Below are 27,573 nucleotides of genomic sequence, written 5' to 3' on the forward strand. Positions count from 1 at the left end.
CTATAAAAGATGCTTCAGTCCCAGTGATGGTGTCTTTGTGACCTTCTACTGGACTTGTTCAAGCAAATCCCTGTCTCTCATGTGCTGAGGAGCCCATAAATAGGCACAGAGCTTCACATGTGGCCTCTAATGCTAAGCAGGGAGGAAGGATCACCTCCCCTGACCTGCTGGCAGGACTTTGTGATGCTAGCCGAGATGCTGTTGCCCACTTTTGCCATGGAGTTGTATTGCTGGCTCATGGTCAGCCCATTGTCCATGAGAACCACCAAGTCGTTCTCCACAGAACTGTCTCCAGCCAGTCAGCCCCCAGCATGTGCTAGTGCCACAGATTATTTGTTCTCAGTTGCAGGGGTTTGTATTTCTTCTTGTTGAATTTAAGATTCCTTTTCTTCTTGGATTAAATAGGAAACCTAAGATTTCCTATTTCTTGTTGTTGAACTTAAGATTCCTTTTTTTCCCATTTCTCCCATGTCTGAATAGCACCACAACCATCTGGTTTGTCAATGACTCGTCTGTCAATTACAGTTTTCTGTTGTCTGCAAAGTTTGATGATGAAACTTTATCCCATTATCAATGTTGTTAATGAAGACTTCTGGTCCTAGTATCAGCCCTGGGGTTGACTTGCTATGACTTGCCTTCTAGTGGACTTGCTGCAGCTGATCACAAGTCTCTGGGCCCAGATATTCAGGCAGTTTTTATTAAATCTCACTTCCACTTACCTAACCCTTGTTTTATCAATGTGTTTATGAGGATATTATGGAAGACCAAGATAACCATACTAAAGTAAAGAACATCCACTGCTTTTCCCTTGGCCACTAAGCTAGTCAGTTTACTGAAGAAAGTTATCTCAGTGGATATGCCTGATTCCCCCTTTGTAAATTCATGCTGACAACTCTGAATCCTTTTTCTGCCATGTGTTTGGAAGTGGTTTCCAGGTTTAGTTGCTCCATCACCTTTCCAGAGACGGGTAGCTTAACCAAGCCTGCAATTCCCTGGATCATCCTTCATTCTTGGAGGAATGAGAGATAATTGCTCCCTTCTTGTTCTTAAGAATCTCTCCCAGTCATTGAGACCTTTTAAAGATTATTGAGAATGGTCTTGCAGGGTATCAACCAGCTCCCTCAGCTCTCATGTGTTCAACCTCTCAGTCCCCAGTGGACTCAAATATGTTCAGCTTGTTTTAGTTCTCCTTTGCTTAGTCCTCCTCTACTGTGGGTATGTTTTGATCCAGATTTTTCCTGTGGTCTCAGAGGCTCAAGGTTCCCAAAGGCCTGTCTACTGGTAAAGACTGATATTAAGAAGGCTGTACCTCAGTGTCATCTGTGTCCTTATCCAGCAGGTCCCCCGCCCCATTCAGCAAGTGGGCCCCACCCTGAGACCCTCCAGCTTGCTACCACCACCACCACCTGTTCCCTCCGCCTTGCTTTCCTTAGCCAGAAGGGACCCTTTCTCCATGGAAGAGACTTCCTTCCCCCCACCCCCAGCAATGATGTGATGTGGTATACAATAACTCCACCTTCCAGCCTACTGCAAAAATTAACTCTGTAGTGACTGGGACCAGGACACCCAGTTTTCTACTGGTATTTTAAGTGCAAATGGTGCACTTGACTAGACATACCTGATTAGCACTGTGGACTGTGAAATGCAAAGCATCTTGGAACAAACAGTCCATTCTCATCTTTAGGGCTAGAGAATGTATTCTGGAGAAGTGATCAAACAGTTTGAGTGTAGCGATTCTGTAATCTCTTGTACCCTCTACTATTTGACCTGCTGGATGTTTTCAGCAATCAACATAATTTTGTGAAATAATATCTACTTCACAAACAAAAAAATCTTCTTTATAATCTTATTAAAAGAAAACCAAACTATTTTATGAACACTTTTTTCAGTACAAGCTTCATAAAAATGCATATTGTTTTTAAATTTGCTTTTACTGTGTTTTCTTTGCTGCAGAATCTCAAAGTTACACGGAAGCCATTAACCTCTCTGTGGTGATGTCTGATGGCACCGTGGGCACTAACTCTTCTTTGCTGAGGGCCAACATGCAGACTGATCCCTCTTTTCAGCGCTGTTTTGCATCTTCATGTACTGTTGCAAATAGCAGTCCTATCCTAGGGGCAGAAAGGTAGGAAAAGATTCTCCTACATTATTGTTTAGTTCTCATAATGATAGTTCCCAGACAAGACATTATGCTCGCATCTTCACTGCAGACCATTTTCTAAGAGCTTTGAGGTGGGTTGTTACATTTAATGTTGGAGTCCATTGGATGGATTTTAATGCATACAGAGGTGTTACATTTGTGTGAGGGACACAATTAGCTTTGAAGATAAGTGAGAAGACAAATAGAATTTTATAGCTCAGTTATGTTATTTGTGCTAGCACATAAATACAGTTCATATATAAGCTCATATATATTTTTCTGTGTGCTTAACTGGCGTCTCTGATGTTTAACTTAAAGCTATGTCATGAAAATTCACATTGGAATAAGCTGTATATGAGAGAAAGGGAGCACTCTTCTCACTGCAGACATATGTTTTTAGTCAGAAAAATGTCAGTAGATTTGTTTTGGTAGTGTATAGCTGATTACCTTTCAACTGATCAGCAGGCTTAGAAATTTTACTATTTTACAATTAGATTATGGTAAACATGTAGGGCTCTGGACAATAGTGTGAACAGTATAAATTTATAAAGTAGTTCTTGTCCAAAGGAGCTTACAGCATAAGCTAAGAAATGGCAAGAAACAGCAAACAAACAAGGAGTGCCTAGTTACTGTTAGAATGTTCAGAAGACCATAACAATGCATGATCAGTCGTTAGCTGTGTGCTATATTTACTCAGTAGACAAGGTGGTACATTAGACCTGAAGAAGTTACCTTCTCTATCACTCTGCAAAAAACCATTCCTTTCTGGCTGATTATCCTATTCTTGTTTTTAGCTATTTTGCTCCTTTTTAACAGTAAGTATTTTGGAATACTTCTGGTTGGAGTGTCAGAGTGTCAGTACTTCAAGTATGTCATCACCTATTTATCTTTTATTTATCTTCCAATCTGATTGGTTTCATTTTCAGTCAGTACTGAGACTGTGAAAGAATGTTTTGGTTTTGTGATTACAAATGTGAACCTTAATACCAAACAAAATATGTTGGTATTTGCTGCAGAGGAGGCAGTGTAACAATTACAAGTGGATATGTATTAAAAGCTTATCAGGCACTTCAGTCATTATCAAGTTTACATTCCTACTTCAGACTTTATCTAGAAAATTTTGTTCACTTATTTCTGAATATTTTTTCTATAATTTTTTTATTTCACCTAGAAGATAGCTACAGCTCTAGAGGAGATTTTTTTTCTTGCAGCAATGTCTCCTTCAATTTGCTTACCTTCCATTTCTTTAATGGCCTTTCTAATTTGAGCTGTTTAAATCTAATGACATTCATTTCCACAACTCCCTTTTAATTAAAAATCCTTTCTTTTTGATACATATCTTATGTCATCTTTTTCTCTTTGCATTTCACAATGAGTTTGTTCTCTCTGTATTTGGTAATATTAGTAATATTTTCCAGCTACAGCCTAAGGGCATTTTGTTTTCAGAAGCAAGGAGACAGCTAAAACTTTTATCAAATTATTTTATCAGATGCTTAGTTTCTTTTGTTTGGAAGGACTTTTTTTTTTTTTTTTTTTTTTACTTGAACAGATAGAATTGCTTCCCAGTAGAAAAATAGAACGTTTACTGTTTAAATATTTAATTCTATAAATCAGAATTTTTCCACTGTCAAATAAATTAACCACTGGACCTGCCTCCTTTCTTTTTTTTTTTTTTTAATATAAATTGTATTGAAATAGATCTGGTCTGCAACTTATTCCTTGTGAACTGTGTTCTTACCATTATCATAGTTACTGATTTGTTGTGTGATGGTGCATAACCACCTCCTCAAACCATTTATTTTCATTTTTATTCTGGTGAGCATAAGACACTCTGCATGTAAGAGCCGGTATGGCCGTGTCATGTTTCTTCCATAAACCTCTACCTCTATGCAGCTTTGGCATAAGAAATTGTTGCCTCCTATTGTTATTTTTCAGGTAGCACTGATTCATATTAAAACTAAACCCGTCAAACAGGGAGAAGTATTTTTAGCTGTCATTAATTTCATGGATTGGCTTACTGTACAAACTCAGAAACTGTCCCATCAAGATGGCTAGGTGGAGGGTGAGATAAGACAGAGCATAATGATGTACATTGAAGAAGATACTGATCAGGATAAGGTTGGAATCCCTTGATCTAGCTGCGTTACCTGGTCCAGTATGTTTTCAATGAGCACCCTGAGATTTTTTTGTTCTGCGTGTGGTGTTTCATTTCTTTCAATGACCACTGAAGTACAGATTGTACAACAACATTTTAAGGGAATTATGTGGCTGGTGTTTTGTTTTTGTGTTCAATTTTTGGCTTTTTTTTTTTTTTTTTGACAGCTCTTCTGCAGCAGAATATCCTTGGCTTGAAAACAGCTCTAAAGCTCCCCTGTCAACCCAGTTTTCAGTGGGAAACACCAGGCAGCCAGGAGGTTACCTTGTGCCCTCTGAATTTTCAAGTGCTGTGCAGGATATCTCTCTCCTGACTCATTTGCAAACTCCAGGAATGCAAGTTGTCACCCTGAGCAACCTGGAGAGTTCACCAGCAAAGCCACACAAAGAACATGATATCAGCAGCAGTGCACATGCCTGCCTGAGCTACAGTGCTGGTACCATCAACAGTAGCTCCCCCCAAGAGGAGACACAAGCTGTTTGCATAGCCAATGCTAGCACATCAAAAACGCTGAGCTCATCAGTGGCAAGTGCTGATGACAATGATTTTTTGACACAAAACTTCCTTACAGTGGCCTCTGGACACAACAGCCAGAACAGTGCAGTTCTGCATCACCATGGAGGGAACCTACATGCTCAACCACCTCTTCCGGAGAAGAAGAGGTCCTCTGAAGGAGAATGTTCCTTTTGCTCTGTGTCACCTTCTTCAAGTGGCTTCTCTAGCCCTCACAGTGGAAGCACAATCAGCATTCCTTTCCCAAATGTCCTCCCAGATTTCTCAAAAATGTTGAGCCCTTCTCCAGTGCCAGGTAGGTTCTGTATCAGAGAAATGCAAAATACATTGGATTTTATATGAGTTTATAAAAAGAATTGTGGGAGTTTTAAAAGTGGAGAGGGGAAAAAAAAGTAATGGAATGAAAATGTCACAGAGGACTTGAATGTTTGCAGTAAATGGTGCCAGTTCAGTGTCTTTGGATGCATTATTCAGGAAACAAGGCTTCAGATTTCTTCCTCTGCTTCCTAGAAGCCAGCCATTGGTCAGCCTACCTTTTCAGCTGTCAGATTACAATGGACCAGTGTTGAGTTCAATTTCTTTGAAAAAGGGCTGGCTTGTCTCTGTACCTTTTAGAGTTTTGCCAAGAAAAGTAAAAGATGTAGATATGTGTTCATTGGGCCCTGTTGAGAAATTTGTGTTTAATGCAGCTTTATAACTAAAAGGTTTTAATATTTTAGGATTTTGCAAAATGAAACATCAAACATGCTTTCAGAATCTTAGTGTATGTTGTTATATTTGCTGATTTTAAACATCTCAGTTTCTCTGAACTGTCCTAATGATGAGTTTTTTGAGTGAGTAATAATGGTGATTGGAAGTTGGAAAGAAAAGTGAAACACTTTTGTATTTAAAAAAATTCTTGACTTTTTCCCCTTTTATTTCACAGAAAATGCAGCTGATAAACATGTGACCGTAAAATTTGTTCAGGACACATCCAAGTTCTGGTATAAGCCAGATATTTCAAGAGAACAAGGTATATAAATTGATAAATATTCTGACATATCCATTCATAGAAAAGCTAGTTGGTAAAGTCTTGATTTTAGATACATACCTGATCTCTAAAAGAAATATAAAATCTAGAAGGGCCATAGACAACTCCTCTTGTTTCATTTGTTGAAAAGCTGAATTTGAATGTGAAGGGCAGTCAAATAGTCCTGAAAAATTTTTAGTTAATCAAACAAATTATTAACCTAATTGAACTAACTATGAAGTAATATAGATCTGTCTGTGGTGGCTGCTGCAAATGCTCTTTGTGTGAAGCTGCAGATATTCGAATGGCAGATATGCATGAAGCAACGCCAAATGGCTGTCTGCTCTCTGAAACCTTTTGAGTGTAAGTGTGCTGTTTTGACATGATCTCAGAATAATTCATTAGCTAGGTCACCACAAAGGCATCCTCACCCACCAGTCATTTTGTAGCCTGAATTTCAATGTCAAGCGACATGCATTATTTCTTTAAGGTCACTACCATGGAACAACATCTTTATGATGTATGATGCAGATACAGTGCTTTTATATATAGATGTATTATTCAGTGAAGTGAAGAAATCTTTTATTATCTATGTGAAAATTAATACTTAGGAGCACCTGGGGTACTGCATCTGGCATACAGGAAAGACATAGACAGACCTGTTGGAGCGAATGCAGATGAGGGCCACAAAGTTGATTAGAGGGATGAAGCATGTTTCCTATGAGGAAAGGCTGAGAGGATTGAGATTTTTCAATCTGGAGAAGGAAAAGCTTTGGAATGACTTATAATTGCAGCCTTCCACTACCTGAGTGGAGCCTACAAGAAAGATGGAGAGGGACTTTTTAGAAGAACATGTAGTGGTGACAGGGCAAGGTGAAATGGTTTCAGACTGAAAGTAGGTTTAGATTAAATATTAGAAAAAAATTCTTTACTGTGATGGTGGTGAGGCACTGTAAGAGACTGCCCAGAGCAGCTGTGGGATGCCCTCCATCCATGGAAATGTTCAAGACCAGGCTGGATATGGCTCTGGTGTAATGAAAGTTGTCTCTGTTCATGACAGAAGCATTGAAAGTAGATGATCTTACAGGTTCATTCCAATCCAGGCCATTCTTCCATGATTCTATGAACTTACACACTGTCCCTACAACAGTACATACATAAGCATGCTGGGTGCTTGTTACAATCCACTAATCATAGAGGAGCAAAGTGAGCTCTCTGTGGATTCGGGATAGAAACTTCAGGTTTGAATATTCTGTGAAACGATACTAAAACCCAGACAAGGTTAAATGTTGATACCAAAAAATTGATATATTTTATTTAACAGTAAATGAGAGAGAAAGACAAAGAAATAGAAAAAGAGATTGGGGGGGACAGGAAGAGTGACAGGAGCAGACTAAGTAGAAATATATCATCCCTCTGTGGGTCCCAGGATTAATACAAGTTGGGCCCAGGTACCTCCCTTGAAGGGGGACTCTCTCTTGCAAGACTCTGAATCAGTTGCATCATTTTGCTTCATGTATAGTGCTGTGGTGCAGGGCCTCAGGAATGAGTCTGGGGAGTGCTTTAGGGATCTTTGTTGGATTATGACACTTCCTCAGCTGCCCCTCACGTGCGTGTCCTGTGGATGTGGCTTTCCCAGAGTGGGGGGTTTTAGAACTGAGGCAGTTTGTGTAATGGAGGATGGATGTTCTCTGCGTCTGACCAGAGGTCATGACATATACCCAAAACTATCTTCCTCCGCCCTTGGTTGGGGAGGAGTCTGTGCAAAGCTGGCTGCAGCTAAGCCTGTGGGCTGCGGCCTCCACCCTGAAGCCAGCTGGGGATGATTTTCAGGACAGCTGCTGAGCTTGGCTCTTCTGTGAATGTGTCCTTCTCCCCCAGCCTTACCCATTTCTTCTCAAACCTGAGATGATTGAAAAACAATGTCACTTCTATCTTATCTCAAGCTCTTTTGGGTGGTTTAACTCACAGTTCAGGGTTTCAGTCAGGAGGTCCATTCAGGGTGGGGTGGGCTTTGGTGGTGCAGCTTTGTTGCTGCAGCTTCGTTACACACTTTTGCCCTAATGGGCAAAAGTCCTTTATAATAGTGTTTCAGCCATGAAACTATAACATTTCAGTCTCTGACACTGCTTTCCAAATGCAATTGGCCTGACTGTGCTTGTGTTTATACTGTAATAGTCAGCTATAGTGAATTGTGATTAATGAGATAAGGCAGGATTTTAAGCTGGGGTTTTTTAAAATGTGGTTGTCAAAAAGAAAAAATTACTAACTAATTCTACATTGAGAAGGATATTCATACTAAACCAAAATAGTGTGAACTTCAGCTATTGGCAAATGATGAATTGCTACGTTTGTCTAATTATTACATTCTCAGATGGTGAGGATGTTCTTTTGTAGTGGTAAATAGGATGCCAGTGGAATAAAGATCATAGGAAACAGAACATTAATTCATTTTTGGATGATACTTTGCTGTTCCTTTCACTGCAGTCCCCTTTGTGTTATCCACTGACCACCCATAATGAAAACTGAGTCTTTAAATATGCAGAAAAATACCTCACATGATATGCGTCCAGTGAGGGACGTAGTTATAAAGCAATTTAAAACCTAACTGCTTGAACAAATGAAACAACAGTCTTCCCAACCTTTAAATATGCCTCTTTTCATCCTTGAAGTAAAACTTCATTTAAAAAATGTTTTAAGGTATTCTTGCTGATTTTTTGATCTTTTTTCCCCTGTGTTTAATGGACTGCTCCTGTGACAAATTATTACTGTATCCCTTTGTATTTAGAAGTGTTATGTACTGCTTAATTGCAGGGGTTTGTGTATTCATCCTTATCCTCTCAAAAGAAGACATATTGTTGTGAAAAAAGGTTCTTTCCTTTGCCATCTGACAGATGAAGATAATAGAATGCATACATGTTTGCTTTACTTGCTTTGACAGAAGAGATAATTATGTCTGCATTTTCCTGATTTTTTTACTTCCCTCTTTTTCATTAAATGAGCCTTTGCTATGTAAACATTGCTCAGGCCTTGCAAAATAGGCCTTTGTGCCCCATATGCATAATATCCATGTTCTGTATGAACAGTCAATTAAGGAGTCCAGCATCAAATTTGGGCTCTTTCTAGGGTTTCTCTGAAGGCATGCTGATGGTTGGAAATTCTAGAAACAAAGTATACTGGTGTACATGTGTATTTCTTAAACTTTTATGGGGGAGGAAAGAAAGCAAAGTGCAAAGATTTTATTAAGATCAGTCATTAGATTAACTTTTTGTCTGTTTTCAAAGTAAGTTTAAAATTTTGGCCTACTTGATTTCAAAGTCTGCAACTGACTTGTGCAAAGTAGCAGCAATTTCCCTGCAAGTGTTCCCTCTTGGAGAGGACTTCATATTGCACTTGCAGAAGAGATCCCAAAATACAGATGAAAAATACTTCAAAGAGCAGAATATACACTTACATTCCTTCCTTTGCTTTAAAACTCCTGAGGCAGTAAGGTAGCTGTGCAGGGACAGAAACTTAGTGGTAGATGAAAATGAATCTGCCCTGCCTGTTGAGGCTGAATGGGAAGTGAAAAACAGTGCTGTCTACTCAGTGTGGAAATTACAGAGAGCTATGCAGTCTTTTAACAAATTGACAAAATCTAAGCAGAAGTAGACTTGCTCTTGCACTGGTTGTAGGAATTCTGGTGGGACCTGAGCACTCATCTTAGTTTAAAAACAAATAAAAATCAGGGTTCTGTACTTCAGGCTTCTTTTAAAGTAAGTATCTGTGAGATTTGGACAAGGTATTTCTGCTCAGGTCCCCCAAATATGCTTTGATTGTGTTTTGTTGTACAGCAATGCAGATAGAGAAAAAGATCTTACTTCTTCTGGTGTCTCATTCACACTACCTTTGTACTTCTGTACTTTTTGAGTGTGTGCATGGTGCTTGAACTGTTTCTATGTCTCATTCCTGCAATCCCTTGCAGCCATTGCTGTTCTCAAGGAAAAGGAACCTGGGTCTTTCATTGTTCGAGACAGTCATTCTTTCCGGGGAGCCTATGGGCTAGCAATGAAAGTTGCCACACCACCTCCATCTGTGCTACAGTTAAAGAAAGGTACTTCTATGTGTTATTAAAAAAGCTGTACATAGTAGATAGTCCTTATTGGTGGGTAGCAATCTGTTAGAATCATCACCTCTTCTCATAAGTGCAACTTGAATTGCAGGTTACATTTGATATGTTGTTAAATGAGATTGGATACGATGCCTGTTATATTATATGATTTCACCATGACTTCTGTTGTGGCTGTGCATGTGTTGTACCTCATCAACCTAATGAAAATCAGTGTCATCTCAGCAATTGGTCTTCCTTAGCAGTCAGAAGTTTGCATTTGATTCACAGGCTACAATGTAAAGTTATCACTCGGCTGGAGGGCTGAATATTTTTTGATCCCAAAGTTTTGTTTTGAGACAGTTCTATTTCAGATATAAATCTGAAGAGATTCCTAAGGATAATTGTTTAAAAGAAGTGGTGATTTATATATCTACTCTGTCAGCTCTAGTGCCTCCATATATAGCTCGTGCCTGATGGTTGTGAAACATAAAGTGAGAAGAACATGCAGAAATCATTAATTGGTGTATGGAAACTCAGCAGCCAATATCTGTAGTGTTCTTGGTACCATTTGTACTACTGCAAGGTTAGTGGAGTGGTTTTTGTTGCTGCTGTTTTTCTTTTACAAAGATTATTATGTTTCATTAGTACATCATTACTGGTGAGGTAGGCAATTAAGAGTACCGGAAAGCATTTATTCTTAGTGCTGTTTTTATGGAAGTATGGTTTTGGCTGTTTTGGTTTGTTTTTTTTGTTTGGCTGTTGATTTGGATTTGCTTACTCAGTGGCAATGTTAGCAGTTCACCTCTATTACAGTAACACTTTGAATCTCTTTTAATCTGGTGTCTTGAAACATTTTTAAATAACAAAATATCATTTTGGTATAAAATAAAATAAAAATAACATTTCTAAATAACAAAAATTTTTAATATCAACTTGCCATGTAGTCCGTTTTGTTGCCAATAAACATCAGCAGAACCACTCCAATGACTTATATAATGTAGTCAGTGTAGGTGTACTGGGGTGGTGATAGCAACAACTAGGAGGCAACTTGAAAGTGGCTTGTAAGGTGTTTCTAGTAGTCTTTTCTCATTAGTGAAGTCCAGGAAGACATGAAAGCTCACACTCTGCCAGGCTTTAAGAGACAGTTTATGTTAGTAGTAGTAAGACTAGCATTCTTCCACTTCTCACTTCATGATGCTTGGCTTTTCTGGTTTCCCCTGTTTAATCCTAGAAGGCACAGATTGGTTCTGTTTCCTGTAGTGTTTCTTGTTCCAGGCTTCTCCTCCCCACATATCTAGTAGTAATTTATTTTTAATTTGGTGAGAGCATAACAGCAAACAGTAAGCTGTTTGAAAAAGCTATCTGTGCAATATTTGCTTGTGAAGAAGTTTTTGCTGCCCATATTAATGCATTCATCTCTATTGGCCTGAAAGTCAACCCTTGAGGTGTTTCCTGCTAGATCAAAGAGTACACCTGTTTGTTGCTCTTTTGTTAAGGTTAGAATGGTTTGATAGCTTTGTCCTGTTGGTATGAAATAACCTTTTGACTATTTGGAGAAAGATTAGTTTTGTAGTAGGTATGAAATACTGTCAATCCATCTTCCAAGAAATATTTGTCCTAATTATATGTCTGCCTATATATGTACATGTTTAAAAGAATGTTAAATCTCAAGGGAATTTTTACATGTCTCTTGGACTTTGGATCTCCTCTTTTCATCCAACTCTACAGTTTTGGTTTGTCTTAGATTCCTGAGATTAAAATGGTCTTAAAAATCTAGAGAAACTCTAGTGCTTCATGTAAATGTTTGTTTTCAGGAGCAGAGACATAGCATAAAACTGCAGACACTTGGAAACGTAAAAATGCACTGAGAGAATTGCCATCATTACTTTTGTGTAGCTTAATCTACTCTTCTTTTAATCTGGGGAACTTCTGTGAACAGAAATATCACTGGAAATGGGAATATTTTTTCATACTTTTCTTTCTTGTCACTTTGGATACAAGTTCTTTTAATGGGCAAGTGCATCAAAATTTCTAACCATTCATTTTCCAAATTTCTGTTCCTGTCTGTTGCTGGGACCATATTTGGACATTTTTGAACACCAGTGTATATCTGGATGTCAGTCACTTGAGTATATAAAACCATTTCCTCGGCTATCTAAAGTGAGCTGTTTGCTTATTTGTTTTTTGAAAAACGACCTTTTAAATACATCTTGTAACTTGCAGAGTAAGTCTAATTGTATTCTTTGCATTTTGCATATAAAACATTTGGTAGTAATGTGGAAAAACTGCTTCATAAAGACGTAGTTTGTGAGAGTTGTCTGTTAATTATCTGTTAATTGCTTCTCTTTATGAGCTTTCTTTTTCAACACAGTTGGAGATTCGTCAAATGAACTTGTAAGGCATTTTCTGATTGAATGTACTCAGAAGGGAGTACGCTTGAAAGGATGCCTGAATGAACCATATTTTGGTGAGTACTGTGCATCACAGGGACTGAGAAGATGGAAAGAGTTGGCATTTGCCAGTGCTGACTTGGATGGAATACAAATGAGAGACTACTTTGAGTCCTGATGACTTCTGTAGGAACCCATTCCAAGGTTCCAGGAGCCTTTTACACATTTGCCTTAAGCAGATGTGCAGGGCACTCTAGCATAGATGCACATGACCAAGCTTCAAACAGTCAAGCTTGTATACCACTACCAATGTAGCTGCAGGAAGCTGAGCTAAATCACTCTTATAATCCTAATTGATTCAGGACCTTTTGTCCTGTGTTATATTTATGCTGCGTATTAGGTGACTAAAAATGACACCAGAGTGAGATATTCACAAAGTACATTATGCGATGTCAGTACATTATTTAATGTAATATGATGTACATGTAATATGATTTAATGTAATATGGAAGTACAATACCCGTAATTGCAAACAGCCAAAGACCTACCTAGCTGTTGACTCATTTTCTTTTCACTCATTTGGGGTAGGAGGGGAAAATAGTATGGGAGAGCTTATGGCTTGAAATGAAAACAGGAAGATGCTAACCAGTTACAGGGCAAAAGAAACTCAACTTGGGGGAAATTATGTTTTTCCAATTAAAATCAATATTCAGGCAGTCAGATTTTGGGGGATACATTTAGTCAAGGTAGCTGGGTTTGCAATGTGGAAGTGCAAACTGCAGATTGATCTATGGGTGTCCCAGGCAAGAGGCCATGACCTGCTGACTCTTTGCATAACAAAGGGCCTGGGACCCTGTATGCACTCAAGAAATTCAGCAGCAGCAGCCAACCCCCAGACTTTCCTGCCTTTTGATTGTAAGGGTATCTCTCCTCAGAGGCACCCAGTTTGAGCTGTTATTTTGTTATTGAGTTGTTGCACTAGAATTAAATCGTTTTAATGATCTTGAAGTCTGAGACTCTGCTAAGGGAAACCTGGGGCTGAGTTTCTGAGGAAACACCTGACTGTAAGTGTGGGGTGTGTAGGTATGCAGGGGCTTTGAGTTACCAGCTCAGGTGGTGCAAGAGTGACTGCCAGAATGGCTCATGGATAGTGAGACAGAGAAGTTTCCTAAACACGAGAAACAAAAACAAGTATTAAATAACACATTTCCTTCCCCTTTTCTAAGCTCAATTTCACTGCTTCCTCCCAGACTCCTCATGCCCACTGCAGTGTGTGTGAGGGCATATGGTCCTTACAGAACAGTTCCTCTGCTGCTTCATCCTCTCACAGTTTTTCCTTCCTGGGATGTGGGCTTTCCTTGTAGGCTTCCATCCTGCAGAAAAGAAAAAAAAAACCTGTTTGAGCATGTGTTCTCCATTGACCACAGAAAATGTCCCATCTCTTCCAATATGAGGTCCTCCAGGGGCTACAGGGTGGGGGATGGCAACTTGGATACCCAGAGCATCTCCTTCTCCTCCTCCTCCTCCTCTGTCCATGGCATTCTCTCTGCTGTGTCTCACCCAGCCTTTTTTCCATAGGTGCCCTGCAGTGGGTCTTCTGGAATGGGCTGTCTTTGGCATGAAAAGCTCCCCTGAACTTTACCCAGAGGTCATCCTGGAGCCCTCCCACCCCCTGTTACAGGCCTTGTCACATATACCACACCATATATACACCTGTGAAAGGGTCATCTACCATAAAATTAACAGATGTGAAATAAAGTCACATTTAAAATAAAGGTGGACTGATGTTTATCAATATTTGGCATGAGACTTACCTTAAATGAGAACTTTTAGTCCATTCCTACCTCAATCTTGAAGTTCCTGTTTAGGCACCTATGTAGTCCTACTAGTCATTTAGTGTGAACATCTCCTAGTCTTTCAGTTTGTACAGCCTGTGCTGGTTTGAAAATAAACCACAGTGAGAGATGAACACAAATACCTTGAGAGCAGGTCAGAGTTACAATTTAATAAAAAAATGCAGTGATACAGAAAAACTGGCTTAAAGTCACTGAGTCAGAGTACAGTTGGACACCCTGTTGGTCAGGGTGGTGGTTGCAGTCTGATTAAGCAGTGGTTGCAGTCCTGTTGAAGTGATGATTGCAGTCTTGTTGAAAGCCATGGTCCTGTGAAAGGTCTAGTCCTCCTCTGGGTCTGTTGAGCAATGGTGGTGGTGCCACCAAAGTCCCCAAAGCCCCAGATGATAAACAGTCAGGTTCAGGTGGTACCTCCCTCGGGTGGGGAATTTCATAGTGGAATGGTGTAATACTCTTGAGTCATTGCAGTCATCTATTCTTGCTAGGGCCATTGAGTTCCACGATGGCCCCTGAGCAGAGATGACCCCCTCAGGATGTGTGTAGTTACCGTGCCTTAGTTAATTGTGAAGACCCTTGTGCCTTGCAGGGTTTGCCTCTTCTCCCTTATCTAACATCCAGTCTGAAGGGTTGGGTGCACACTGGGCAGCTGTTAAAAACGACCCACTGTTAACACTTCATCAAGAGTTATGTAGATGGGAGTAGAATAAATAGCTTGTTTACACCCCACATTGTAACCCAGGACACAAAACTGGTTCACAGAGTAGGTGAACAGGCACTATTAAACGTTTATGGTAGGATCATGAAGCGCTAATAGTATCGATCAGTCTTTGCATTTCTATAAGACTCTTGTAGAATTGGGTCATCTCTCTGTTTCAAATAAAGTTTTGATGGACTGTAAAGATGCAGTTAGTTTTGGTTGAACTGGGATTTTTTCTCCAGCACATGATTATAATGTTTGCTGCTTGTTAGTAAATGGGATTGAATGCCTTCCTCTCACTCCTTATAGTCTGACATGCTAATATCAAAGGTAACTAATATTTAATTACTTCAGTTAAGCCAAGACCAAATTGCAAGAGTGACTTTGAAAAGAAAAAAAAAAATCATTTAATAGAGAATTCTATGTACATCACTGCTGCCTTAAATGGAAGAGGTTTTACCTGGACTATCTTTTGTACTTTCAGAATTAGAAAGTAGAGGCGTGTGTAGACAGAACACTAGATGATGAAGACTAAGGTGGCTAAGAGGTAGAACTTGCTTTTTTTTTAACCTCATCATGTTGCACAAGTGACCTCATGTGCTCTTGCCACCTTCGTAAGAATTTACTACATTTAATGTAGCAGAAGCTAAGAGCGTTGAAAAAAATTTACTGACTTGTATATATTACTGATTTTGTAATTTTTGTGCTTTCTTCATTTGAAGTACAGACATTTAGGTCAGGATCTAAGCAGTGTGTATAAGAGGGAAGGAAAGGGAACATACAATTGTGATTACTGAGTTCAAGAAGATCTTGGCTTAGGTCCCAAGAGATTATTAAAGTGAAGCAGAGGGGGCTCTTAGTCTATAAAATACTTGAGAGCATTAAGCATTCATAACTTAAGCATTCTTGTTGCCTACCAAGTTAACTGTGCGTGTCTTGTTACTTTTCTGACCACAGGGAGTTTGACAGCTCTAGTGTATCAGCATTCCATCACTCCGCTGGCATTGCCCTGCAAGCTCCTCATCCCAGACAGAGGTATGCTTGTTGAAGTACAGAAGAGATATTCCCAGCCAAGTTTTGCTTCAAAGTGTCAGTGTCTGAAGGCAGGTCATGGTGTCACAAGTGAAGATCTAAGCAGAAACTCACCGAGGAGGAAGCTGTGGTGTTGTCTTCAGTATTGGTGATGACCCTTATCCAAAGTGTGGTTGTGAGCATACTGGTACTGTGATATTCCAGTCATAAGCATATATTCATCATGGAAATAATGCAGTAATTTACCATGTAGGAAGACAGATGTCCTTCCTAGACATGGCGTTATGCCAGTGTATGGTTAGATTTAACCACTCATTCAGGTCTGGATAGCAAAAGGACAAGTAGGTAAAGAGTAGATGGTGCCCTGAGTGTGACACTGGCAGGAAGAGTGTAGCAACTTGCACAGGTTCAAATATTGTTCAAAATGATCAAAAAGCCTATGTTGCTTCACAGGATTATGATTCTAATTTTGCTTATAATGATTTCATAAACCACTCTGAAGACAAAAACGAATGCTCATGCTTGTCCAGTAATTCAGTTGTCTTATATTCTCCCACATGAAGTTAGCCCCAGACACATTATTGAAATATTAAATGTTCTTGTGGTTTATAGCTTTAAAGAATTTTTGAACCCTTTAAACTTTTGTCATAGACCACATGTTAATATACAAAAATAGTATTTGATTTATGCAAGTGCATTAGTGCATTTTAGCACAGAAAAATGCTCTAGTAGATATGACAAGAGATCTCATGCATTTATATAGCAAAACAGTGTGGAGGCTGGCTTGTTCTCTTTATCCCCCTCACATAAGATGGAAGAATTACTCTGTTCTTCCAGAGGTACAGATCTGGAAGATTTGCCTTGTCTTGAATAAGCATACCACAGTGAAATTTTTTTGTTTTATTTTTTAATCCAATTTGATTGTGCATTTTAAGATGATTTTCTGTAGTTAATGCAGGATACAGTGCCTGGAGTATTTAAAATGTTTGGATAACTGTAACTAACCATATGAGTGGTGTCATAAACTGTATTATGGCTCTCTTCCTCATTTGATTATATTCAAAGACAGCATGCATCATGCTAAATGCAGCAGTAACTGAGATTTTTTTACATGCATTTATATACCTGAAATAACATTTTGGTGGATGGTTTTGTTACTACTTTTAACAGTCATTTGGGAGGAAACGTTCCACTGCTGTCTTAATGGTTCAGATGGTTTTTTTTCAACTTAAGAAGGTTTTGTTGTCATCATCTGAATCAAAATATAATTAATTGATTTTGTCATGGTAACACAGAGTCTTTTTGTATAAATTACTGTAAATTATACAAATCAAATGATGTCATTAAAATCACACTAGTCAAGGTATTTTTGGCTGTAGGGAGGGAATACAGCTATTAGTATTGTCTTAATGTGTAATCATGTGAGTCCCTAGAGCATATGCCTGTGTAATGTCTTTTATTCTCAGGAAATAAAAGTTAAGCATCCTGCTTGCAGTGCTCAAGGCAAAAATACCCCTGATGCAGCACAAAACCTACATAGATGATTATAAATGCAGCTAAAAGGTGGTTTTATGTTTCTGGCCAAGAGTTGTTCAATAGATGAGATCACAGTTATAAGTGTAACAGCTCATACATGACTGTGAACTTTGATTTGTTGATTTAAATCCATACAAGACATGGACAGTGTTTTCTGTTTGCAGATCCCTTGGAGGAGATAGTAGAAACTTCTCCACAAACTGCTGCAAACTCAGCTGCGGAGCTTCTCAAACAGGGTGCAGGTCTGTTAAACTTTTATCCTTGTATTTGATTGTTACCAAAGTTTGTATCTTACAGGTTGGGAGAAGCTGAAGCTTAGACTGGATTAAAGGACATGTAAAGGTAGCAGTTAAATTTATTGTGCTGGGTAGAAGCGTAAAGGGCATTGTGAGGATATGTACCAAGTTTTTCCCATTTTCTGCAGCCAGCTCCTACATTCTTGTTTCATTTCCCATCATGTGTCTTGTGAGAATATGAGGTGTACCTAGGTTACTTCAAGCATGGCAATTTTTAAGCAGGACATTGCTTTCATAACTGATAAACTTTGAGGGGATGTTTTCAGTCTATGGTTGCAGAGGTTCAAGAACTATGTGTGAGGTCTGCAAAAGCCAACTAAGGAAGGTGTTCAGTTAGGGTTAAGTTCTTATCATAGGGGTTAACAATACCACTGCAAAATGCTTACTGTTGCATCAATCTGAAAAAAATATTAAAGAACGGTTCACTTCACTTGTTGCTGCATGTTCTTAGGAAATGTCATGTGTCTTTTCCACTGGATGCTTTTATGGATTCTTACGCATAGTGCAGCACCCATTCTGGCAAGTTGAATTGTGTTACCACTGATTTGATGTGACAGAAGAACCATGACCAGAGTATGTTCAAATTATGTGATGCCATGCACTGTTACCATGGCTCTGTATGGCTCTCAAACTGGGGTGTTTGCAAGAGCTGTGTAGAGGTGTGCTCTGCTTCTTATCTGCTTTGTTAGTGTGCAGCTGATCCAGAGAACTAGTTAAACAGCCTGTCTGAAAAAGTGTGGTGACATTCTAACTCACCGTATTGGACAATGCCTCAAGTACTCCTGCACAATCTAAGTTGTCTTTAGAAATGCCACCAACCGTGTTACTCTACTGTATAGTGGGCATGTCCAGGGGATCCTGCCAATGTCCTGCAGTGGTCCCTCATTTTCAGGTTGCTCTGCATTCTCCCCAGAAGCCACCCAATTAGTGCCATTAGAGCACAGGAATACACTACATTTGCCCTTTTCTTTTGAGTTTAGCCTACCCCACTGGATCCACAAGTGAGTGTTGTGGCAAAGCATGTGTTTCTAAGAATGCTGCCTCATTGCCCTCACGCATTTTTAGAGTGCTTTTGAAGGGGCAGTTGTCAAACTGGCCAGCTCTGGAGACAGTGTTGCTCTTTGCTTGTGCAGCAATCCAATCTGCTTTGACTTCAATATTTGAAGCACCACTTTGAGTGCTGTAATTGAGCAGGCATGCATGGCTGAGGCAATGGCAAATCTTTGTGAGGCTGTGCTGCGAGTGAGCATGTATTAGCTTGCTAGTTGGTGTTTGTTGTGGCCCACAGGGAAAAAAAACAGAGAATCAATTTTTTAAGAGCTTTACTTCTTAGAAAAGCTATCAAAAGGGGCATATATTATCTTCCAAGAAATATTGGTTTCTCCTTGCTCAGACAATGCTTTTCAAAGAAAAAGATCTATTTCTTCAGCTGGGGCAGTAGTCAGATAAGTCTTTATGGGAGCTTTCGTATCATGGATCATTCAGGGTACTTAGTACATTTGGTTTTAACCTGTTTTGATGTTTTTGTTGTTTTAAACAAGGATTTGGAACCCAAATAGATAAATTTGCTATGAGAGGTTCTCAGAGTTTTGATTTTTTTTCTGCCTTGATACATCAGGGGTGCCTTTCCAGTCACAGAAGCATTCAAGTTGTGGAGTTCAACACTGGAGTGCAGATTCAAAACATGTAAATGGAGTCCTTTTAAAGAAAACTTTAAAGCAGATATACTTTCTCCCTGCCCTTCTATACCCACACTTCTCTCACTCCACAAGCAAAAAAAAAAAGTGTTTTTTATAGCTCCCTGAAAAACCTAATGAGCATTTCCAGGTTCTAAGTGCAGAAGCTGACTAGAAATCCTTTGCTTCTTAGACACTGACAGTTGACGACTGGAAACCATACAGATAAGAGGCTTTTCCCTAGAATACAGCTTGCTTTATTAATCTTCCTGTTCAGCAACAAAACTTTCTGTTCAAATAAATTGCGGTTCTTAATTCTCTTTACACTGATACAGTCAAGAAACTAAGCATTCTGAACAAAAGACATTCCCAGTCTAAAAGCAACATGGTTAAGCTGTTGCTGGTGGCACAGATGTGCTCCAAAATGTCACGTGTGAAAGACAAAAGCAGCAACAGTGCAGGGCAGCTGCATTGAAAAAAAAGGTCTTCCTTTTGTTGTAGCTTGGAGCATGGTTTCTCCAGGATTACTGTTCTCGATACCTTGTCAGGCCGTGCATGATGTTATTTAATGACAAATCTTTCTATGTTTCTCATTACCTTTCCTCTCCTTTTTTTAGCTGACATGTTTTCACTTTGCAACACTTCCGTAAGTTTCCATTTATTATTTTCTGTGGTACAGAAGCAAAGGATACCCTGTATTGGGTAACTTCTGTTTGGAGTATCACTATGAGGGCAGTCTAGATAAAATGCTTGGAAATTTCATTTAGAAACAAAACCTGAAAACCGTCTGTTGACAGCAATGCACTGTGTGAAGAGGAAGGGACTCTGATGTGTGTGGCTGTGAAAGAAGGGAAACTTCCTGTTTTGGGGAAAGACACACAGGATGTGAAGAGCTTTAGATCTATAGCGACCATACACAGTAATGAGGGGAGAAGAAGAGAGCTTATGGTTTGGAATGTTCATTACAGTTTTGGGTTGCTACTCATCATCTTAAATCCTCTCTGTGTGAATTTAACTGATTCAAGCAAAAGTTGAAATTTTCACAGCAATGCAAAAATATATTTTTGAAATTTTGCACTTGCAAATCAGATAAATGAAATCTCAGGATCCCTTCTTTCACTGATGGACTCCAGAGCTTGAAGTTACTGGGTTGATCATTATGCTGGAGTCAAACTTAGGCTTATGCACTTTTTAACTGTATGATTACCTGGTTGTTTTGAAAGTGCCAGTGTCTAGCTCTATAATTTTATGTAGATAGTGATAGGAGAAATCTTAAGACAGATTACAGAATAGCTAAATAAAAAGATAAACTGTTAGATTTATCTTTTGTAGATAGTGATAGGAGAAATCTTAAGACAGATTACAGAATAGCTAAATAAAAAGATAAACTGTTAGATTTACTTTAATCTTTGCTTTCATAGTAATGTTGGCAAGCCAAATGAAACTGCTAAACAAATGAAATGTAACCGTGGTAATTTGTATGTGTCAACTGACAGAGTTGTAAATTTTGTCCTGGATACCTACACAAGTGTTTTTACCAAACACAAAATCTCTTGGTGCTGGTGTTTAGCTATGGATGTGCATAATCGTTCTTGCTTGTTCTTAATTTGTTTGTAAATTTGACTTTATACCACAGTTCCATAGTAGAGCATGTGAATAATTCTGTTAATACCATATAATAGTCCATATTTTAGATGCCACTGTACTATGTAGTATTATAGAGTAGTACAGTACTACTCTATAATGCTATATAATATTAATACATACTTTCCTAGTGCTCACTGCAGATTTGATACAAAACCATGTAAAAAAGTAACTGTTTGATAACCTTAGAAACCAGTGAGCATCTATTTTATAGAGATATTTCAGAAGTTGCTAGTATCTCTAGAAGAGGAATAGTACTTTTAGAAGTAAGTGCATGCTGAAGTAAAGAAAAGGCCTCAAAATGTGTGTCAGTAATTTTTATCAGTATGGAAATTGTTTTACTTGCTCTGAAATCATTAAACATACATAACACTATTAATGAGAATTAAAGAGAAATGAACTTTGGAATAACCCTCAGCTCTTTCTGGTGTGAAAACATTCTTGTCTTGCCAATCAAGTGAATGGTTTCCTTTGAATATAGTTTAAATATTTGAAACTGTAGAACGTGTGAATGTATGCTGCAAATGTGTATTTTCTTACTAACTGATGTATTTGAACTTAAAAGCAAAATATCCCCATTCTTTCAGGAATGCCTTTGTTCCAGTACTACCTACAAGTGTACTCCCTGGTGTTGTCTCGTATTTATTTAAATTTCAGGATATCTATGGATAATAATAAATATAGTCATTGACTTTGATATAAAGTTATTAAAACCAAAGGGAGAGTAAAAGGCCTATGACCTCTCCAAATCTTTCTCCTCTTTCATTACAGCTTGTAATGTCTGGTACCTGAATTCAGTAGAGATGGAGTCCCTCACAGGATACCAGGCAATACAGAAAGCTTTGAGCCTGACGCTGATGCAAGATCCATCTCCTATCTCAACTGTTGTCCATTTCAAGGTGTCTGCTCAGGGAATTACACTGACAGATAATCAAAGAAAGTAAGCAAATAAGGATGGGAAGGGATTATCTGGCTCTGTTTCTGTCAGGTGTTGGCCCCTGTTGATTTGACATTCCTAGTTACATTTTGCAATCTCTGTCTCAGAGGATACCGGCATTATAGGAATGATGGTGACTGTGTAAGCTGTAGTACAGGAACATATATTGTAAAGTTGTGGACTTTATTTCCACATGGTGTATTTTAGCATTGGAAGGTCACTTTGATATTTTTTTATTGTTATTTCTTAGGAAAGTAATGGCTTTGCTAGCATTTGATATTGAACCTATTTTATCTTCATGGTGATAACCTAATTTATCTTCATGGTGTCTTTCACCAGTATCACTGAACGGATCTGACTTAAGCAGATGATGTCTATCTCCAGGATCTGAAATAGTGTTTTGGATAGCCTGTAAAAAACTGTGATAAAAAGTTAATTTATATTTACTTTTTTCTAAGTGCTAGTTAGGCTACCACAAGCACTTTCAATTTGAAAAATTACAATAGCAAAGGAAGGACAACAGGAATTCATTATAGGTTAAAAAAAAAAAGTGCCAGACTTTTTCATTCCATGGGGTTTGCAGTCATTTGTAGCAGATTACAGAACCTTCACCTTAATGGTAATGCCTAGGAGTGTGAATATTTTGAAACATAATATGATCGAATTATTCACAAATTCCACAAAGTTGTCTGTCCCACTAAAATAGTATCTAAATGGTCAGTTTTTAGAAAAAATACATTTCATACTCCTAGCTCTTATCTTGAGAATCAGTTTTCCTTTAGTTCAAAAAACTTTATGTTAGTGTTTTAAACGTGTATTTATTGGGTTGGAGCAGTTCAGGTGGATTTCAAAGTCACTCAAAGATAGCAATAAATATTGTCTGTATTAAATACAATTTATTTTTCAGATTAGTTTATTGTTTGGAATTCTAAGCATCTTTACTGTTTCTGGAATTAGTTTTCTTTCTTCCTATCCAGACTCTTTTTTCGGCGACATTATTCAGTCAACACTGTTATTTTCTGTGCTTTGGATCCACAGGACAGAAAGTAAGTATGACAAGCAGTATTTTTAATATGTTATTTGTATTGTTCTACCAAAAAACCCCAACAAACAAACTAAAACAAACATTTTTATTTCTCCATGTTATGTTTTTGTACTGCTTTCTTAATGGATAAGGTGGATGAAAGATGGCCTTTCTGCAAAGTAAGTAGAGTCTCTTTTAACTGTTTGGTGTTCTAAATTACTTTTGTCTGAGAAGTGGAAGGGAAAGTATCTGTTCAGAGACAAAAGTCTCTCAGCCCTCTGTAATTAGACATTGGTTACTTCATCTACACCTCTGCAAATTGGGACCTAATTATGTGATGGGTGGGGGTGGGAAGTCTGGAGCCAGAGCTCTCATGGTTTATTTAGATTGTGGGTCTGTGATTTGACTATGGTTTCAGACACTGGAGGTATTTGCTCTCTCAGTTTTGTGTTCCACCTGTCCAGCAAAACTTAACTCAGGTTTTCTCACTTAGACTCATAGCTTTAAAAAAAATCCCTCTCCTAGTAATAGATGAAAACACTCCTAGTAATACTAGTGTGTGGCATAAATACATGATTATCTGTGGATTGCAAAGTGTTTTCTGTTGAAGGCAAATGTTGTTGTCACCTTTTAATCAAAAGAAGTAACTTACATAGAGGCTCAGCACTTGTTTCTGGAAAGGAACAGAAATAGGTGGCTTAAATCCTTTTTCCAGTACTCTGTCCATTAAGATGTGTGGCCCTCAAAATCCTCTCTTTGGGCAATCCCTGATAAACTACACCACACCACATGCCCCCCAGACTAGGTTAGAGAACAGCAGTATCAAATCAGATTAAATATCTCCAGGGTTAACAGCATGTCTCTGACAGCAAACAGTACAGGATGCCATATGGACAGAGTAGCAGGAAGGGGACAGTCTGCTTCCCTGATTCTCTCCTGAGCTGGCTCGTCCATCTGGACCACTGTGTTCAGCAGCCTCATGGAATCTTGTCCATCAGAACAGAGAAGTCTGCTATGTATGCTTGGTTTCTGCAGTATCTTTCTGTTTTATGAAGTGAGGCAATGCCTATCTGTCAGTTCTCTGACATACTTTGATTGCTGCCCTTGCAGAGTGTTTGGATTCATTGCCAGGAAGCAAGGCAGTGCCACAGACAACGTATGCCACCTCTTTGCAGAGCATGATCCAGAACAACCTGCCAGTGCTATTGTAAACTTTGTATCAAAGGTCATGATTGGATCCCAGAAGAAGATCTGATGCCTTTCCATCCTTGATTCAGAACTCTTCGCTGACTTCACTGATGGAAATCATTGTGAGAGGGAGAAAAGCTATTCAGCAACAATACCTGAATATTGTCATTCCCAATAAGGAAAGCAGAGGATGATTTGTGTATTGTGTTTGCAAGAGCTCAGGCTTTTATTTCAGGATGCCTCACAAAGCATTATTTCTTTGTTTTTATATCAGAGGACAAAACAAAAGAAGCTGGGTGCTGCCCTAAACTATTTAGCCCTTACCTGAATGAAGCATAAATGAAGAACTTTTCTCCTGATGTGTTTCTAATGTATCTTCATATGCTGTTTCTCATAGTTTATTGGAGTAGAAATACTTAGTAGATTGCACTACTTTTTTATTTAGGAAGTGTTTTGTAAAGCCTCCACAAAGACACTTGCCATGGTTGCATCAATGGTAGTTATAGGCCTTGCAAACATGCATTTAGGAGAATCTGAGGAAAACTATTTGGTTTGCTCTATGTCTTTGTGATCAGTGATGAGAACTGAATGGAGAAAGGGGAAGATGTATATAAAGAGAATATTTGTGCAAGTTGTTTTATGGTAAGAAAGGAATGGCAGTGTGGAATATTCAGGAAGATTGCTCTGTATTTAGTGTTAAGAAGGCTGAGCTGTTTTAGTTTGAAAATTTTTCAATACAGCAGAAGTGGCAGAACAAAAAGAGGTGTGGAAATCTGTTCTATAATTAGGGCGGTTTTGTAATTTTTTTAATACAGAGAACTAAGCAGGGAAGATTAAGCATTTTAGTAATTACAGGATAAAAATGAGGGAAAAGCAAAGAGGAAGATTGTATAGTTTATGCATTTTTACTAGTGACAGATTATTTATAGTGGATCTCAGATCTTGGTATGTCAGAGAGATAATTCTTAAACTAGACCACTGTTGAGCTTTACCTTTAGCACTATTTATGTGTGTGTAGCCTCTGCCTTGCTAGAGAAAATAGGCTGATATTTTGTCTTTTGTCTTACAGTGACAAGATACTTCCCATTTTCTGCCTCTGCAATACTGTTTTATTTCCCTACATAATATGTAATTATATTTACGGACTCTTCTACCCCATTATTTTGCTGGAGTTTTGAGGGTTATTTTACCTTTTTTTATCTATAGGAACTATATTTGATTTGTTATTCCTTGAGTTACGGGAATCTGAAAGAGAATGGAATTTATTTTGTTATGTCATCCCATTTCTTGAGACCATTTATGTAATGATTTCTACATCCATCACATTTGTACATATCTTGTTATCTTTCTTAACACATTGATATTTGAAATGCATAAGAAAGTGCTTTATAGAAAATTGATGCAGTAGGTTACAGTGGAAGCCTGCACAAGGAGAGTAAGCCACTGAGATCTGCTGTGTAGTTCCCATTCATTCAGAAAGAGCAGTACTAGACCCCTGTATGAGAACTGATGGTTATAATGCAACTTTAGTGTGGCAAGTGCTGAAAAATTTCATTGCTTCTATTTCTCTCATATGTAGCTGTCAACATTATGTTAATAACCTGGGGAATAAAATAACGTTCTGTATTTTGCATGTTGATAGATGAGCCACTTTATCCACTTGAAGATTTTAATCCTTTTATCCACCAATTTGAGCTACATTTACCCTGTATAAAATACGGGTTTTTTTAACAGCTCTCTTTGTATTTCCTGAAGTATTAGGACCGTGTTAAACCTTATTCAGTGACCATAGCTGAAGTGTTACCAAATTATTTGTGTAACTACCAATTTTGTGTAAATAACTTTATGTTTTTAAGAGGAAAGTGGTGAGGAAGAGAGAAGAAATATTTTGAAGTTTAATGTATTTGGACCAGAAAGTGGTTTATTAGTAGCAGTAGGCATTGGATATCTGTAGAAGAGTGAAGCAATCCAAAGTACGGAATTCAATAGCTACCATTGAAGCAACAAAGGCAAGTAACTCTGATTAGTAACATATAATTCTGTTCTTTTGGCACAGAGATATACTACTTAAACAGTGTTTATGTACCATCCAAAAAAAAAAAAAAGAATGAAGTTCTTAACATCTAGGAGCTTTGCTCCTTTTATAAAATGTGAGAACAAGTGTTCTTTTAAGATTCTTTTGGTGTACAAAGATTCCAGTTGCCTAATCTCATCACCCTGTTGGAGCCCACAGAAGTTCTTCAGCTGGCATTTCAAGTAGATTTAAGTCTCAATTAGATTTTGATCTGATGTGTTGTAAGAACTGAAATGAAGAGGATTTTTTAAACTATATTTTTTCATTTATGTAGATAATAAATTTTAGTGTGTCTTCTTAGACACTAAGTGCTGGACTTTAGACTGAAAAAAAAAGGTCTTTTTCCTGGTGTATTGTCATTTCCATTCAGGACCTTATTTTATATTCCTTGTGCTTTCTCAAGGTTTGCTGAATTCAAAAGCATGAGGAATTGCATGCTGACACTCCTGGTGGTATTTTCTGGGAGTTAGCTCTACTTGCTAAGTGGGAAAAAAGAAGTTACCCTGTTTCTAAGGGAGATTTTCTATTTTGCATTCCTTTGGATGGTATATTGCCACGTGCATTTGCTTTTTAATGAATTTTAAAATAGACATAGCACAATAGTTCAGTATGTACCATTATGTAGTCTGTGTAGAAAAATATTCATGGAACTTACATGTTCATGGCAAATATAAGACTAATCTTTATATAGCACTTTCTTTCAAGATTTTTGGTAGATGCATATATGCAATTTCATAACTAATGGCAGCAAGTTGACACATATATTTAGCCAGACTCCTGTTAATGTGGTTCATAAATACACTATTATAATCATACAGTGTTAAACTACAAAAATGCTAAAAGCTACATTTTTTATTAACAGTTTCATTGTATCCAATACTGTCATTAAATATTTAATATTTCTTTCTTGGTTTTTCCTACTAATGAAAATTTTCCTTTTTTTCCTTTAAACTGTAAAGAAGCATCTTAAAGTCTTCAGTATATAAATGAATGTTCTATAAATTCTTTGTATAGTCATTTTCTCTGCTCTTGAGATACCGCCTCTTTCAGATTATAATAAAATTACAAATGTGAAATTCCACCACTCAGTGTCACAGGGCAGTCTGTTCTGAATGAAAGTTACCTTCTGGTATTCGAAATCAGCTAATAAGCAAAACCTTCTTCATGAATTAAGAATAATTTGGGTGCTAGGGTTTAGTTGTAAGAAATGTTTGAGATTTCTTTGAAGGACTTCAGATGAGCCTGTGTTAGTGGTTCAAGTCAGTTGAAGCATATGATTTTCCTAGTTAATTTTAAGCTAGGGTTTAGTTGTAAGAAAT

At 38.1% G+C, this 27,573-nt stretch overlaps 1 protein-coding gene across 13 annotated transcripts in view; it reads left to right on the forward strand.

The window, feature by feature from the left end:
- The window catches only part of TNS3 (tensin 3), a 202,319-nt gene extending 174,981 nt beyond the window's left edge, over positions 1–27,338 (forward strand). For 10 of the 13 annotated variants that reach the window (XM_038127953.1, XM_038127947.1, XM_038127943.1 and 7 more), the window contains 11 exons: positions 1,954–2,125; positions 4,463–5,103; positions 5,734–5,820; positions 9,782–9,910; positions 12,261–12,374; positions 15,805–15,882; positions 17,580–17,657; positions 21,803–21,971; positions 22,946–23,014; positions 23,145–23,171; positions 24,103–27,338. In XM_038127953.1, coding sequence (XP_037983881.1) covers positions 1,954–2,125; positions 4,463–5,103; positions 5,734–5,820; positions 9,782–9,910; positions 12,261–12,374; positions 15,805–15,882; positions 17,580–17,657; positions 21,803–21,971; positions 22,946–23,014; positions 23,145–23,171; positions 24,103–24,247 — 1,709 coding nt within the window. In that variant the 3' untranslated portion in view covers positions 24,248–27,338. Of the gene's footprint in view, positions 1–1,953; positions 2,126–4,462; positions 5,104–5,733; positions 5,821–9,781; positions 9,911–12,260; positions 12,375–15,804; positions 15,883–17,579; positions 17,658–20,004; positions 20,034–21,802; positions 21,972–22,945; positions 23,015–23,144; positions 23,172–24,102 lie in introns of those variants that run through there. The other 3 variants (XM_038127949.1, XM_038127948.1, XM_038127954.1) reach the window with 2 other exon arrangements.
- The last annotated feature ends 235 nt before the right edge of the window (positions 27,339–27,573 follow it).

This window comes from Motacilla alba, chromosome 2, assembly GCF_015832195.1.
Source record: "Motacilla alba alba isolate MOTALB_02 chromosome 2, Motacilla_alba_V1.0_pri, whole genome shotgun sequence".
Taxonomy (NCBI): domain Eukaryota; kingdom Metazoa; phylum Chordata; class Aves; order Passeriformes; family Motacillidae; genus Motacilla; species Motacilla alba.